This window comes from Pan paniscus, chromosome 9, assembly GCF_029289425.2.
Source record: "Pan paniscus chromosome 9, NHGRI_mPanPan1-v2.0_pri, whole genome shotgun sequence".
Taxonomy (NCBI): domain Eukaryota; kingdom Metazoa; phylum Chordata; class Mammalia; order Primates; family Hominidae; genus Pan; species Pan paniscus.
In genome coordinates this window covers 6,150,780-6,164,961 of record NC_073258.2, presented here as the reverse complement: position 1 = coordinate 6,164,961, position 14,182 = coordinate 6,150,780, and the positions used below count along the sequence as shown (strand labels likewise).

The following is a 14,182-nucleotide window of genomic DNA, read 5'->3' as shown; positions in this document are numbered from 1 at the left end:
AGATCAAACTGCAAGGCAGCAGCGAGGCTGGGGGAGGGTCGTCCGCCATTGCCCAGGCTTGCTTAGGCAGAGGTACAAGGAGGAACTGGTACCATTCCTTCTGAAACTATTCCAATCAATAGAAAAAGAGGGAATCCTCCCTAACTCATTTTATGAGGCCAGCATCATCCTGATACCAAAGCTGGGCAGAGACACAACCAAAAAAGAGAATTTTAGACCAATATCCTTGATGAACATTGATGCAAAAATCCTCAATAAAATACTGGCAAACCGAATCCAGTAGCACATCAAAAAGCTTATCCACCATGATCAAGTGGGCTTCATCCCTGGGATGCAAGGCTGGTTCAATATACGCAAATCAATAAATGTAATCCAGCATATAAACAGAACCAAAGACAAAAACCACATGATTATCTCAATAGATGCAGAAAAGGCCTTTGACAAAATTCAACAACACTTCATGCTAAAAACTCTCAATAAATTAGGTATTGATGGGACGTACCTCAAAATAATAAGAGCTATCTATGACAAGCCCACAGCCAATATCATAATGAATGGACAAAAACTGGAAGCATTCCCTTTGAAAACTGGCACAAGACAGGGATGCCCTCTCTCACCACTCCTATTCAACATAGTGTTGGAAGTTCTGGCCAGGGCAATTAGGCAGGAGAAGGAAATAAAGGGTATTCGATTAGGAAAAGAGGAAGTCAAATTGTCCCTGTTTGCAGATGACATGATTGTATATCTAGAAAACCCCATCATCTCAGCCCAAAATCTCCTTAAGCTGATAAGCAACTTCAGCAAACTCTCGGGATACAAAATCAATGTACAAAAATCACAAGCATTCTTATACACCAATAACAGACAAACAGAGAGCCAAATCATGAGTGAACTCCCATTCACAATAGCTTCAAAGAGAATAAAATACTTAGGAATCCAACTTACAAGGGACGTGAAGGACCTCTTCAAGGAGAACTACAAACCACTGCTCAATGAAATAAAAGAGGATACAAACAAATGGAAGAACATTCCATGCTCATGGGTAGGAAGAATCAATATCGTGAAAATGGCCATGCTGCCCAAGGTAATTTATAGATTCAATGCCATCCCCATCAAACTACCAATGACTTTCTTCACAGAATTGGAAAAAACTACTTTAAAGTTCATATGGAACCAAAAAAGAGCCCACATCGCCAAGTCAATCCTAAGCCAAAAGAACAAAGCCGGAGGCATCACGCTACCTGACTTCAAACTATACTACAAGGCTACAGTAACCAAAACAGCATGGTATTGGTACCAAAACAGAGATATAGATCAATGGAACAGAACAGAGCCCTCAGAAATAACGCCGCATATCTACAACTATCTGATCTTTGACAAACCTGAGAAAAACAAGCAATGGGGAAAGGATTCCCTATTTAATAAATGGTGCTGGGAAAACTGGCTAGCCATATGTAGAAAGCTGAAACTGGATCCCTTCCTTACACCTTATACAAAAATTAATTCAAGATGGATTAAAGACTTAAACGTTAGACCTAAAATCATAAAAACCCTAGAAGAAAACCTAGGCATTACCATTCAGGACATAGGCATGGGCAAGGACTTCATGTCTAAAACACCAAAAGCAATGGCAACAAAAGCCAAAATTGACAAATGGGATCTCATTAAACGAAAGAGCTTCTGCACAGCAAAAGAAACTACCATCAGAGTGAACAGGCAACCTACACAATGGGAGAAAATTTTTGCAACCTACTCATCTGACAAAGGGCTAATATCCAGAATCTACAATGAACTCAAACAAATTTACAAGAAAAAAACAAACAACCCCATCAAAAAGTGGGCAAAGGACATGAACAGACACTTCTCAAAAGAAGACATTTATGCAGCCAAAAAACACATGAAAAAATGCTCACCATCACTGGCCATCAGAGAAATGCAAATCAAAACCACAATGAGATACCATCTCACACCAGTTAAAATGGCAATCATTAAAAAGTCAGGAAACAACAGGTGCTGGAGAGGATGTGGAGAAATAGGAACACTCTTACACTGTTGGTGGGACTGTAAACTAGTTCAACCCTTGTGGAAGTCAGTGTGGCGATTCCTCAAGGATCTAGAACTAGAAATACCATTTGACCCAGCCATCCCATTACTGGGTATATACCCAAAGGACTATAAATCATGCTGCTATAAAGACACATGCACACGTATGTTTATTGTGGCACTATTCACAATAGCAAAGGCTTGGAACCAACCCAAATGTCCAACAACGATAGACTGGATTAAGAAAATGTGGCACATATACACCAGGGAATACTATGCAGCCATAAAAAATGACGAGTTCATGTCCTTTGTAGGGACATGGATGAAATTGGAAATCATCATTCTCAGTAAACTATCGCAAGAACAAAAAACCAAACACCGCATATTCTCACTCATAGGTGGGAATTGAACAATGAGAACACATGGACACAGGAAGGGGAACATCACACTCTGGGGACTGTTGTGGGGTCGGCGTGGCAGGGGGAGGGATAGCTTTAGGAGATATACCTAATGCTAAATGACGAGTTAATGGGTGCAGCACACCAGCATGGCACATGTATACATATGTAACTAACCTGCACATTGTGCACATGTACCCTAAAACTTAAAGTATAATAATAATAAAATAAAATAAAAAACAAACAAACAAACAAAAAGCACTGTACAAATATATAAAGGTACTGCTATTCCACAGTTACCCAGAATAGACAGGACCCAAAAGTAGTAGAGAATACCTGGACTACTAAAATTACATTATCTTCTCCATCGCAATAAGCTTGGAGGAAGAGAAGAGAAATAGACCAGTATTCCAAGAGGCCAGCTTTCAGTCAATCCAATGAAGAGGCAGCAGAGGAAAGAAGAGCCTTTATCAGGTAGCATTTCCAGCAACTCACCAGAGCTGGCTTTATGGAACTCAAGCCAGATTTGGTTGCCACAGGATACAAAGTAACTTGACTGCTGCCCTCCTGGAAACAATTAACTTGGTAGTTTTTACTTTGACAGAATCTTGGGCCTGAAAGAAATATTTTGAAATCACTCTAGACAAAACCTCTACTTTATTGACAATAACAGGCCCTAAGAGAGCCTACATTTGTCCCCACTTGAGCAGGATATGGGAGAAAAACAGATTAGACAGTGATAATTATAATGGTTAACACTTAATGAGAGCTTATTATGTGTCAAGCTGGCTGCTAATTATTCAACATAGATTATCTCATCTTAATCTTCGCACAGCTCTATGAGATTGATTTTATAATAATTTCCATGTTATAGATGAGGAAGCAGGCTCAGAGACATTAAGTAACTTCCCCAAAGCACTATAGCTAGCATATAGTACTATAGTGATGAGACCCAGGTAAGCTGACCCCAAGGACCCATGCTCTTTATCGCTAGAGAAGCTAAGGTACCAAGTTTTCTGGAAAGCCTTCTCTGACAATTTCCCCCACCACCAATTATTTGGGGGGCTCCCTAAACTCCCACTGCCCCATGTCTCTATCTATCCCTATGCACCACTGTCTCTGCCATAGCAGTATCACCAAATTACGTACTCCATGAGGGAAGAAATTACTAAATCTTATGCTTCCTTGCATCCCTTGTGACACTACCTAGTGTTGCATCGGCAGCTCAATCAAGATGTTTCAGAATAAACAACTATCGAGGAATATAGTATAATGATGAAAAGACATGGGTTCTGAAGTCAAATAGACTTAGATCTGAATCCAGGCTCAGCCACTTAGCTCTATGATCGTGAGTAAGTCAACTACTCTGAAGCTCAGCTTCCCTAACATTAAAATAGAGATTAAAAAATAAATTACCACAAAGTGTGAGAAAACTAAACTAAGCACCTTACCCATTGCCTAGTACATAAAATAACTGTATTTACCATTCTCCTTTCCCCTTGTCCCACATATAATGGTAGAGAGAGAGCACTATTCCGGCCAGGCGCAGTGGCTCACGCCTGTAATCCCAGCACTTTGGGAGGCCGAGGTGGGCGGATCACGAGATCAGGAGATCAAGACCGTCCTGGCTAACATGGTGAAACCCCATCTCTACTAAAAATACAAAAAATTAGCCGGGCGTGGTGGTGGGTGCCTGTAGTCCCAGGTACTCGGGAGGCTGAGGCAGGAGAATGGCGTGAACCCGGGAGGCGGAGCTTGCAGTGAGCCGAGATCGCACCACTACACTCCAGCCTGGGCAACAGAGCAAGACTCCATCTCAAAAAAAAAAAAAAAGAAAGAAAAAGAAAGAAAGAAAGAAAGAAAGAAAGAAAGAGAAAGAGAGAGAGAAAGAAAGAAAGAAAGAAAGAAAGAAAGAAAGAAAAAGAAAAGAAAAGAAAAGAAAAGAAAAGAAAAGAAAAGAAAAGAGAAGAGAAAGAAAGAACACTATTCCCGGAACCCAGAGCCGAATTAGCTATATAAACTTGGTTAAGTGCATCTTCTTTCTGGGCTTTAATCTCTTCATTTACAACTCACAGGACCGTTGGTTTGAAACTAAATAAAATGTGGGTAAGTGACCAAAAAGTGCTACACAGATGGAAGGAATTTTTGTCATTCCACCTATCCGGCTTTTAAAATCAGCCCTGAACCACACTGTATAGAAATGTCTTGAAGCTCAAGGAAGAAGACCAATCTCTTGGAGGTTTAAAAGCTATAAAGGGAAGGAGTATTTGCACTGTCACTAGGAGAAGGAGCCAGTCCCACCAAGAAGCTGAGACACTGCCAAGTGGCTTTGCTCCAGGAGTCCCTAAGTAATTAAGGCCTTGCTCCCCTGCCCTGTTTGCCTGTGACCTCCACAAAGGCTAGAGAACACCAAGTGCTCCACAGCAGCTCTTCTCTTGGCCAGAGTGACAAATGTATTGCTGGCCAAGGATCAGCCAAAGCTATTGCTAAGAGGTTCCTGCCCTTGGCCTTCCTTAGAACAGGGTCGGCCGGGCGCGGTGGCTCACGCCTGTAATCCCAGCACTTTGGGAGGCCGAAGCGGGTGGATCACCTGAGGTCAGGAGTTTGAGATCAGCCTGGCCAACATGGCAAAACCGTCTCTACTAAAAAAAAAAAAAAAAAAAAAAAAAAAAAATTAGCCAGGCGTGGTGGCACATGCCTGTAATCCCAGATACTTGGGAGGCTGAGGCAGGAGAATTGCTTGAACCCGGAAGGCGGAGGTTGCAGTGAGCTGAGACTGTGCCACTGTACTCCAGCCTGGGCAACAAATCGAGACCCTGTCTCAAAAAAAAAAAAAAGAAAAAAGAACACGGTCAAAAACAAGACACCCTTCATTCTTTGTCCTGAGGTTATCAGCTCATGATTCCTAGGAATCAGCCCTAAACACAGCTACCAGGACCCTGGGTCTGGAACATGTTGGATGTGACTCAACTAAAGCCTGACCAGCCAGGCCCTTTGGACAACTGAAAGACAACCTGTAGGCTGTGGAATAAGGGGTAAGGAAAAGGGACCCATGCTCTGCTAAGAGCGTCGAGTCTTAGATGCTCCCAAGGTCACTTTTGGGCTCTTGTTCAGGCTGCACAGGCCCCAGGGACTTAACCACTTCCTTTGCTCATTAAAGCAGAACCCCCCACTCCACCCCTTGGGACTCCCGCCCCCAAGCCTGAAGCCTGGCTCTAGGGTAAGACAGTCCACCAATCTCTCCCTTCAAAAGTGAAAACATACGGGCCCTTTTTGTTGTAAGAGTTTAACTGTTGGGTTGAGAAAGAATGTAAGCCAAAAACAACAAATATGAGGAAGTAAAAAAAAGTTTAAAACATATTACAAGTTAGTCACAGTCACTGTCCCCACTTCATAGTTCCTGGTTCCTGTCATAATTGGTGCTGTTAGAGAACAGCTACAATACAATAGTTTCCAAGACTTATTTTTAAACAATGGAGCCCTCTTTTTCAAATATAGTTCAAATTGGCCTGGCGTGGTGGCTCACACCTCTAGTCCCAACATTTTGGGAGGTGGGCAGATCGCTTGAGCTCCGGAGTTCAAGACCATCCTAGGCAACATGGCAAAACCCCATCTCTACTAAAAATACAAAAGTTAGCTAGGCATGGTGGTATGTGCCTGTAGTCCCAGAAGAGACTGAAGGTTTAGATCAATCAACATGATGTAGACCTTATTTGGATATTGATATTGACCCCATCTCTACAAAAAATAAAAATATTAGCCAGGCATGGTGGCACATGCCTGTAATCCCAGCTACTTGGGAGGCTGAGGCAGGAGAATCACTTGAACCCGGGAGGCAGAGGTTGCAGTGAGCTGCAATTGCGCCACTGCACTCCAGCCTGGGTGACTGGGCTACAGAGCGAGACTCTGTCTCAAAAAAAAAAAAAAAAAATGTTGACCCAGATTTTAACCAACCATATACAATTATCAACCATATACAAATAATATTGCTAATGAGCAAGAAAGTGGAAGTAAACATGTAGATATTCACGTACCAGGCTCTGCTACCAGTTGGTTATTTTGGCTGTGTACTTGTGTCCAAGGTCATTCACTCACTGGGTAGGTTTATGTCCTATGATGCCATCAACTGCCAGTCAAAGAACTAATCGGCATGAGCAAACTAGTGTTCACACAAAACTTGTATAATTGAAACCAAAATCAAAGACACTTTTATTGTAGGTAAATGTACAATTTCCATTAGGCTTGTTAAAATACTGAAAGCAATTTAAATTCATTTATTCCTTCAAAAACAAATATTTACTGAGCATCCCTGTCCATCTATGCTGGCTAGGCACCAAGGACAAAATAAATAACACATAATAGCCTTAGGGGATTCATAGAAACATACCTCTATATTGCTTTCATGGATCCCAAATATTCTGAAGACCTTGCACCAACAAAATTGGGAGAGTGCTGGAAGGGATGACATTTTTATTCCCTTATGAACACAAACAACTTATCAAAAGGCAGCCTGTTCCACAAAGAACCTCTCAACATTACAGCCCTAGCATTTTGGGAGGACGAAGTGGGTGGATTGCTTGAGCTCAGGAGTTCAAGACCAGCCTGGGCAACATGGCAAAACCCCATCTCTATTAAAAATAAAACATAAAAGTCTTTGCAGATGCTGCTGCTGCCGGGAGCCCCGTACTATCAGCCATGGTTAACCCCACCGTGTTCTTCGACATTGCTGTCAACAGCGAGCCCTTGGGCCATGTCTCCTTCAAGCTATTTGTAGACAAGGTTCCAAAGACAGCAGAAAACTTTCGTGCTCTGAGCACTGGAGAGAAAGGATTTGGTTATAAGGGTTCCTGCTTTCACAGAATTATTCCAGGGTTTATGTGTCAGGGTGGTGACTTCACACACCATAATGGCACTAGCAGCAAGTCCATCTACGGGGAAAATTTGATGATGAGAACTTCATCCTAAAGCATACAGGTCCTGGCATCTTGTCCATGGCAAATGCTGGACCCAACACAAACAGTTCCCAGTTTTTCATCTGCACTGCCAAGACTGAGTGGTTGGATGGCAAGCATGTGGTCTTTGGCAAGCCGAAAGAAGGCATGAATATTGTGAAGGCCATAGAGCACTTTGGGTCCAGGAATGGCAAGACCAGCAAGAAAATCACCACTGCTGACTGTGGACAACTCTTAATAAGTTTGACTTGTGTTTTATCTTAGCCACCAGACCATTCCTTCTGTAGGTCAGGAGAGCACCCTTCCACCCCATTTGCTAGCAGTATCCTAGAATCTTTGTGCTCTTGCTGCAGTTCCCTTTGGGCTCCATGTTTTTTCTGTTCCCTTCCATGACTAGCTGGATTGCAGAGTTAAGTTTATGATTATGAAATAAACACTAAATAACAAAAATAAATAAATAAAACATAAAAAATAAATAAAAACAAAGTACAGCCCTACCGTGGAGATACAAGCTGCCCCACTGCTAGAAAATCAAGAAGAGATTTCTGAAATCAAGGTCTTTGTCTACAATTCAACAAACATTTACCGAATTTCTATTTTGTCCTTAGACACTCTGCTAGACAAGGGATCAGCAAACTGAGGCCCTCAGGCCAAATCTAGCCCAAACACCTTGTTTTTGTAAACAAAGTTTTATTAGACACAGCTACACATGTCCATTTAAATATTATCTATGGCTGTTTTCCTGCTACAACTTGCGGTATAGCCCATCAAGCCTAAAATATTTACTCTCTGGCCCTCCACAGAAAATGTTTGCTCATCTCTATGCTACACTCTAGAAAGATGCAGAAATGTATCTTGATCTAGGTGGTGGTTACATAGATAAACACGTTGGTAAAAATTCATCAAGCATTTAATTCATTTTATTGTATGTATGCCGGAACTCAATACTTCTTTTTTTAATGAAATGAAGAGTAATCAGCCCCTGCCTTCTGGCAATTTAAAATCTGGTAGGAGGATATCAAAGTAAATGATTAAAATACAATAGTGAGCCTGCACAGTGGCTCACACCTGTAATCCTAGCACTTTGGGTGGCTGAGGTGAGAAGATCGCCTGAAGTCAGGAGTTTGAGACCAGCCTGGCCAACATGTCGAAACCCTGTCTCCACTAAAAATTAGCCGGATATGGTGGCATGTGCCTGTAGTAGTCCCAGTTACTGGGGAGGCTGAGGCAGGAGAATCACTTGAACCCAGGAGGCAGAGGTTGCAGTGAGCCGAGATTGTGCCACTGCATTCCAGCCTGGGCAACAGAGCGAGACTCTGTCTCAAAAAAAAAACATGAAAAATAAAATTTTTTTTATTTAAAACAATAAAAAAATAGAGTTTGGAATTAGAACATGAAATTTCTAATTAGGTTTAAGTCCTACTTGCACCAATTACTAGACACATGACTTTAGATTCTTCATCTACAAAATGAGAATAATAACAATATATATGTCATTGACTGCTGTGAGTATTAAATAAATATGTAATTGTACCTGACATATAAGTATTCAACATACATTTCTTATCATAACAATTAGCATTATTATTAACTGTCTAATTAGTGGTGGACTTTGCTGTAGCTCAGAGTTCCTGTGACTTCCTGGTAGGTCCCATGGGACCCTAAGTCATATCAAAGTTGATTCTTTTACAAGTTTAGAGCTCAAGCTGGTATTGTACATAAACAGTATTTCACGGAGCTTTAGACTTCTGGCCCAATACCTGGAGAGGTGAAAGTCCTAAGGATGGGGTCCTATCCCACTGCTCAAAGAATGCCTTCTAGAAGCAAAATCAGGAAAGCACTACCTCTAGTTGACCTAGCTGATAATGAGAGAAGCCATACTAGAAAATACACTTAAATACAATATGCTTTTTTGTTTTTTTGCAATGGAGTCTTGCTCCATCACCCAGGCTGGAGTGCAGTGGCGTGATCTCGGCTCACTGCAACCTCCACCTCCCAGGTTCAAGCGATTCTCTTGCCTCAGCCTCCTGAGTAGCTGGGATTACAGGCGTGTGCCACCATGCCCAGCCACAATATCCTTTTGAGCTTAAAACTTCAGTCAAATCTTCCATACCAGGCTGAGAAAACTGGTTCGGTCCAAGGGACTGGCCAGGAGAAGCCATGAGTCTCTGTCAGTGCTACTGGGTATGTAGCTCTAACAGGGGTGATACAGAAAAGTTCTTAAGACTTCGGAGGTACCATAAATTACCTTCAGCAATCTCTGTGACAAACTTAAAGCCTCTTGGATATCCAGCTCTATATAAGGACCAAAAGAGGATGATCACAGAAATCACAGATTTGGAAAAACTAGATGAACCTCCAGAGATCACCACTTGGACTGGCCCCTGCTCTCAGATTGCAAAACACCTATCATTAGGCTTGTTTTACAGATAATGCCACTAAGGTCCAGAGAGGGTAAGCGTGATGGCCTAGGTCAGATATCTAAGAGGCAGTAGGAAAGAAAAAAAGAATATCTAGTCTCAAGGAGTAAGCAATCTTGATGAAAAAGTAACACTCATGAAACTGTCGAAACACATGGTCAGGGAATAAGGGAGATCCCAATGAGGAGCTTACAGGTATGGAAAGAAGGACAAGAGTTGAAGTCTCAGAGTAAAAGTCCCTGCCCAATGTACCTCTCACAAAGTAAAAAGGCCCATCTTTGCTTAATATTTACTACCCTGTAATGCCTATTTACCTGTCTCCCCACTCAATAGTAAGTCTTCCAGTTTATGTACCTTATATTATCCTTATCTATATTATCAGCACCAAGCCTAGACAACTGCATCTCCTGCAACTTTGAAAAGACTCAGACTAGCCCCACTCGCCCAACAATACTAAAAACAAGGTTACCCTGTTAGGCATCTACCAAACCTAGAGGCCAGACCCTCAAAAAAGCGCCTAGATACGGCTAATAGAAAGTGACTTTGACAAGTAATTTAACCTCTTATTTTGTCCATCTCAAAGATATCAATAACATTAACAATCTCAGAAGACCGTATTAAAAATTAAGTATCCACGGTGAAACTCCATCTCTACTAAAAAAAAAATTAAAAAATTAGCCAGATGTGGTGGCGTGTGCCTGTAATCCCAGCTACTCTGGAGGCTGAGGTAAGAGAATCACTTGGACCCAGGAGGTGAAGGTTGCAGTGAGCCAAAATCGTGCCATTGCTCTCCAGCCTGGGCGACAAAGCGAGACTCTATCTCAAAAAAAAAAAAAAAATTAAATATCTGTGAAAGCACTTAACACAGTACTTGGCACATAGTAGGCATTCAATGACTGCTAGCTTCCTTCTCACACCCCCTGTGTCTGGGTTCCTTTAAAAAATAGTTTATTCCTTGGATCAACATTTATTAAACAACAAATATTTATTTGTTGGGCCTCAGGGATAAGATAACGATCTTGCCTTAGGTATCTCTGATAAAACCTCAGCATCTAGTATGACGCCTGCTGTTGCCACAACTGCCTGGCACATAGTAAGCACTCACTAAATAGGGAACTCCCAAGAACACTCTTGGATACAGACCACTGATGCATCACCTCTTTGTACAGCCCACTCCATCTGCTTTGTTAGCCCTAGAGGTGTGCAAGCACAAAAGAGATCAAGTCTCTGGACAGCAGCAGATCTATACATTTACAGAGCTCCCCCCCGCCATAGTAAAGCCTGGCAGTCAAGATGACAAGAAAAACACAAGAACAATTCAGATGAGTCCCTCAAAACTGCATTAAAGACTACACGGCGGCCGGGCATGGTGGCTAACACCTGTAATCCCAGCACTTTGGGAAGCCGACACGGGCGGATCACTTGAGGTCAGGAGTTCAAGACCAGCCTGGCCAACATGGTGAAACCCCGTCTCTACTAAAAATACAAAAAGTCAGCTGGGTATGGTGGTGCACACCTGTAATCCCAGGTGGTGTGCACCTGTAATCTCCAGGCTTAGGCAGGAAAATCCCTTGAATCTGGGAGGTGGAGGCTGCAGTGAGCAGAAAGCACACCACTGCACACCAGCCTGGGCAACAGAGGGAGACTCTGTCTCAAAAATTCAAAAAAAAAGACTATATGGCAATGTTCCAAATTATACAGCATCTCTACTTAAAACCTGGGTTATAATATTAAACTGACCACCCACCCTCACATTTCCTATACTGCCCACTGAAAGAAAAGGGAAGTGCTTCTTCCTTTCAGTGCTGCTTGTTCAGAAAAGCTGATGTCCTGGAAAATGGCTGAGCACCTATCCTGGCAAATAGGATCTAGCAAAAGCTTGAACCCCATAAAAGCATCTCAATCATTCACCTTGCTGGCCTCCAAGGCTGAAAATAGCCCCAAATGAAAAACAAGCTATGTGAATACTTATCTAGTTTCATAGCAAAGACCTTAAGCTAGCTGAAGAGGACAAACCCGTCACTCCTTAACTCAAGCAGACCTAAAAGCCTCACCTGTTTCTGGCCCCATAGCAGCTGGCATAGCTCTGGCACCTCTCAGGCTTCATCTTTCAAAAACAGAAATGGAACAAGTGCAGAACAGGGAAGAGCCTTCTACAGTCAGCCCAGCACTGCTTGAGGGGTGGTGGGGAGATAAAAAGATTCCTGGACACAGATGTCCTATTTTTTTTTTTTTTTTTTTTGAGACAGTCTCACTCTGTCACCCAGGCTGTAGTGCAGTGGTGCGATCTCCACTCATTGCAACCTCCGTGCCTCCCGGGTTGAAGCGATTCTCCTGCCTCAGCCTCTCAAGTAGCTGGGACTACAGGTGCATGCCACCACGTCCAGCTAATTTTTTGTATTTTTAGTAGAGGCAGGGTTTCACCATGTTAGCCAGGATGGTTTCAATCTCCTGACCTCGTGATCCGCCCGCCTTGGCCTCCCAAAGTGCTGGGATTACTGGTGTGAGCCATCGCGCCTGGCCACAGATGTCCTATTCTTTCATCAAATCTGAAAACGAAATGAAAGGCCCTAAAGCAGCCATACCCCAAAAGTAGCATTCTGTACCTCCGCTTCATCTTCTGGCAATAACCTTAACAGGTTTCTCTAACCAGGCCCTGTCTCAATGCCTTTTTAAAGGTAGGTTTACCTAATCCCAAGTCCGAGTCAGTAGGTCGGCACTCTGATATATCAAATCCATCTCTGTCTATTACATACCTTGACCCATGCCATTACAGTCCATTGTTTCCAGGTTCACCTATCACAATATATTAAGTACTTCTAGATGTATGGCCCAGGTTTCATAATGCCCATGTTTCCAGTTTTGCCCAGTGCAAGGCCAGGCTAAGAACAGATGCTTAAAGGCTTATTTGTTGCAGAGCAAAAGTGAGCAGGCACAGAAACAGGGAAGGAAGTATAAGGACAAGAATGTATCCTGCTTTACTCTCCCTAGAGGCCCTCACCCAGTGCATGCTGCCCTCTGGACCTAGACTCAGGCTGGGTTTCCCAAGCCTCCTCTCTTATTACCAAACTCACAGCCCTCTACCTCCTCTGACTGTGTACAGTACTAGTCCCTGGACCCTTTTCATCCTAGATGTTTGCTTCACCTCTGGATATATTTGGAAACTCCTTGAGTATATGGCCCGTCTCTCTTCTTTTTTTTTTTCTTTGAGACGGAGCCTTGCTCTGTCTCCAGGCTGGAGTGCAGTGGTGCGATCTCGGCTCACTGCAACCTCCGCCTCCTGAGTGAAAAGTGATTCTCGTGCCTCAGCCTCCTGAGTAGCTAGGATTACAGGCACCCGCCACCACACCCGGCTAATTTTTTGTATTTTAGTAAAGACGGGGTTTCACCATGTTATCCAGGATGATCTCGATCTCCTGACCTCGTAATCCGCCCGCCTCGGCCTCCCAAAGTGCTGGAATTACAGGCATGAGCCACCGCACCCGGCCAAATAAGACCTTTTTTTTTTTTTTTTTTGACACAGAGTCTCGCTCTGTCGCCCAGGCTGGAGTGAGGTGGCGTGATGTCTGCTCACTGCAAGCTCCACTTCCCAGGTTCATGCCATTCTCCTGCCTCAGCCTCCCGAGTAGCTGGGACTACAGGTGCCCGCCACCACACCCGGCTAATTTCTTGTATTTTTAGTAGAGACAGGGTTTCACCATGTTATCCAGGGTGGTCTCGATCTCCTGACCTCGTGATCTGCCTTCCTTGGCCTCCCAAAGTGCTGGGATTACAGGCGTGAGCCACCGCGCCCAGCCAAGTCTCTCTTCTTATAGCACAAAATACAATACCAGCCTCAAGGAATTATACCAGTAGCTATTTACAGAGTTAAAAAAAAAATCAACTTCCCTCAAGTTTTTAATTGCTCATGTGTGAAAAGGTGAAAAGAATGTCTCACCAGATTGCTCCTCCCTCTTAGGTTATCTGTCTTTCTCTATTTTATCATTGGGTTCCCAGTGAATTTTCTATAAAGAATTCAACCCAAATGGTTTAGCACCTATATTTGGCCTATAATGTGTGATATTCAAGATATCATCGGAGATAACAACTCATTCTTTATATCCCACATCCCTCAGACTATGGGAAATGACTCACCCATGCCAATCCTTAATCAAAGGCAGGAAAAGTCCCCTTGGGCCAAAGCAGGACAATGCTATATCCTCAACACCTTCATTGATGGGCCCTTGCTACGATCATGCTCAAACTCACATCGAAAACTGGAATGGGGCCACGCACAGTGGCTCACGCCTGTAATCCCAACACTTACAGAGGCTGAGGCGGGAGGACTGCTTGAGCCCAGGAGTTTGACACCAGCGTGGGCAACACAGTA

At 43.1% G+C, this 14,182-nt stretch overlaps 2 protein-coding genes across 9 annotated transcripts in view; one reads left to right on the top strand and one right to left on the bottom strand.

The window, feature by feature from the left end:
- STIM1 (stromal interaction molecule 1) overlaps positions 1-14,182 on the bottom strand; it is a 231,916-nt gene that overhangs the window by 183,574 nt on the left and 34,160 nt on the right. The gene's annotated exons all lie outside the window — the stretch shown is intronic.
- LOC117974837 (peptidyl-prolyl cis-trans isomerase A) lies at positions 7,013-8,202 on the top strand. The gene is given in 2 exon segments (XM_055094026.2): positions 7,013-7,374; positions 7,377-8,202. Coding segments are annotated over 2 exon segments (519 nt in total). The 5' UTR covers positions 7,013-7,136; the 3' UTR covers positions 7,658-8,202.